This window comes from Octodon degus, unplaced genomic scaffold, assembly GCF_000260255.1.
Source record: "Octodon degus isolate 3935 unplaced genomic scaffold, OctDeg1.0 scaffold00048, whole genome shotgun sequence".
In the NCBI taxonomy this organism is placed as follows: domain Eukaryota; kingdom Metazoa; phylum Chordata; class Mammalia; order Rodentia; family Octodontidae; genus Octodon; species Octodon degus.
This window is the reverse complement of record NW_004524624.1, coordinates 10,138,392-10,140,211: the sequence shown is the minus strand read 5'-3', so window position 1 is coordinate 10,140,211 and position 1,820 is coordinate 10,138,392. Positions and strand designations below refer to the sequence as shown.

The following is a 1,820-nucleotide window of genomic DNA, read 5'->3' as shown; positions in this document are numbered from 1 at the left end:
GCTTATTCTACTGAGCCATCTCCCCAGCCCCCTTTGGACTTTTTAAAGTAGTAATTTTGTTTATAGAACACTCCTGAAAGAAAAAATAAAGTAAAATGAAGCATCTTTTCACCAGAATTGAGCAAATATTCTTGGAAACAAAAGTAAAGCATATGGAAGTAGACTTTAATATCTGGTACTCACTTATTGGCCTGCTGAATTCCCCTAGGAATTTCTTAGCAGCAGAATGGAACAAGTGCTCAGATGGGCCTCTAGAGAATGTTTTTATCCGTAGGTTCTCTGCAGGGAGCTCCAGCTAGCATACTGACTGTGGCTAATAGATCATAGAATATGAATGTCACAGATTACTTCTCAGGCTATTCAGACCAGTTCTCTCATTTTTCAAGTGAGCCAAGATTTAGAAAGATGAAGTGAACTGTCTGGGAAGTTTTTGCAAATAACACACCTTTCCTTTTCTCAACCAGACACAAATATAGGAAAGCAATCTAACATCTCTGTTGCTCTGGGTTGATTTAAAAAGAAAAAAGAAAGAAAAAACAGTAGTATTAATGAGAACTGGGAGCTCCCTGTTATGTGCAGAGCTGGTTCTGTTCTGTGGAGCGCTGCTGGGAGCTGCACATGACTCCTGTGAGTGCTGTGACCTTAAAGTGTCCTGTCTCATTTTCAGGAAGCGATGCAGAGTCAGGTCACTCCTAACTCGGAAAGAGCCAGCCCTGGGAGCAACCCCGTGACTGTGGCTGCTCCATTTATCTTTACCTCCGGAGAGGTTGTTAACCTCGCTAGCCTTGTTTCTTCAGCCAACACCAAAACCACCTCAGGTAATATCCTGATAATGCAGTAACACCTACTTTATGGGGGTGTTGTTGAGAGTTTGAGATTTTGTATTTCACTGTTTCATACCAGGGCTTCAGTAATGGTTCTTAGATGAAAATACCACTTCTTTACAAAAGGTTGCTCTTCATGTGAGCAGCCTGGGATGACCTGTGAAAATGGTGTGCTACTCTCTCAACCCAGAAAACCCTACAAAATCATGCAAATCAAGAGGCTCAAATCTTCGCGTTTACTTTAAGAATATGCGTGAAGGGCTGGGGAGATAGCTTGGCCCTCTAAGCACCTGCCTGGAAAGCTCAAGGACCTAAGTTAAATCCCCTGATACCGCATGCTGTGCTAGCCGTGGAACAGGGTGCCCCGTGCTAGGAAGGCTGACACTGGAGGATCACTAAGAGTCTGAACTGATGAACTGCGTAGTGAGTCCTTGTGTCCAAAAAAGAAATTCATAAATAATTAAAAGAAAAAGAAAAAGAACATGCATGAAACTGCCCAGGCCATCAAGGGTATGCATATCTGAAAGGCCACCAAGAATTTGAAGGATGTATGTGTACCATTCTGGTGTTACAATGGTGGAGTTGGTAGGTGTGCCCAGGCCAAACAGTGGGGCTGGCCACGGGGTCAGTGGCCCAAAAAGAGTGCACATGCTTAAAAATGCAGAGAGTAATGCTGAGCTTACACACAAGGGCCGGAGTTCAATCCCCAGTTACACCAAAAAAAAAAAAAGTTGATCCTGTCATGTCCACAAGGAGGCAGTAGTGACCTTCATTTTATAGGCTGTCTAGTTTTTTTAGTCATTTTGCTTTCAGGGAAATGATTCAAAATTTAGTTTAAACCAGGCATGATGGTGCATGCCTGTAATCCCAGCACTCCTAGCACTCAGTAGGCTGAGGCAAGAAGATCACTGAGTTTAAGGTCAGTCTGAACTACATGGCAAGACCCTGTCTTAAAAAACAAAACAATATAAATTTAACTTAAATTTTATATATATA

The 1,820-nt window shown here is 42.4% G+C and overlaps 1 protein-coding gene across 1 annotated transcript in view; it reads left to right on the top strand.

Moving 5' to 3' along the window:
* Nucleotides 1–1,820, top strand: part of Gabpb2 (GA binding protein transcription factor beta subunit 2) — a 33,166-nt gene that overhangs the window by 19,994 nt on the left and 11,352 nt on the right. Inside the window, exon 4 of the mRNA XM_012514990.2 lies at nucleotides 668–818. Coding sequence (XP_012370444.1) covers nucleotides 668–818 — 151 coding nt within the window. The remainder of the gene's footprint in view (nucleotides 1–667; nucleotides 819–1,820) is intronic.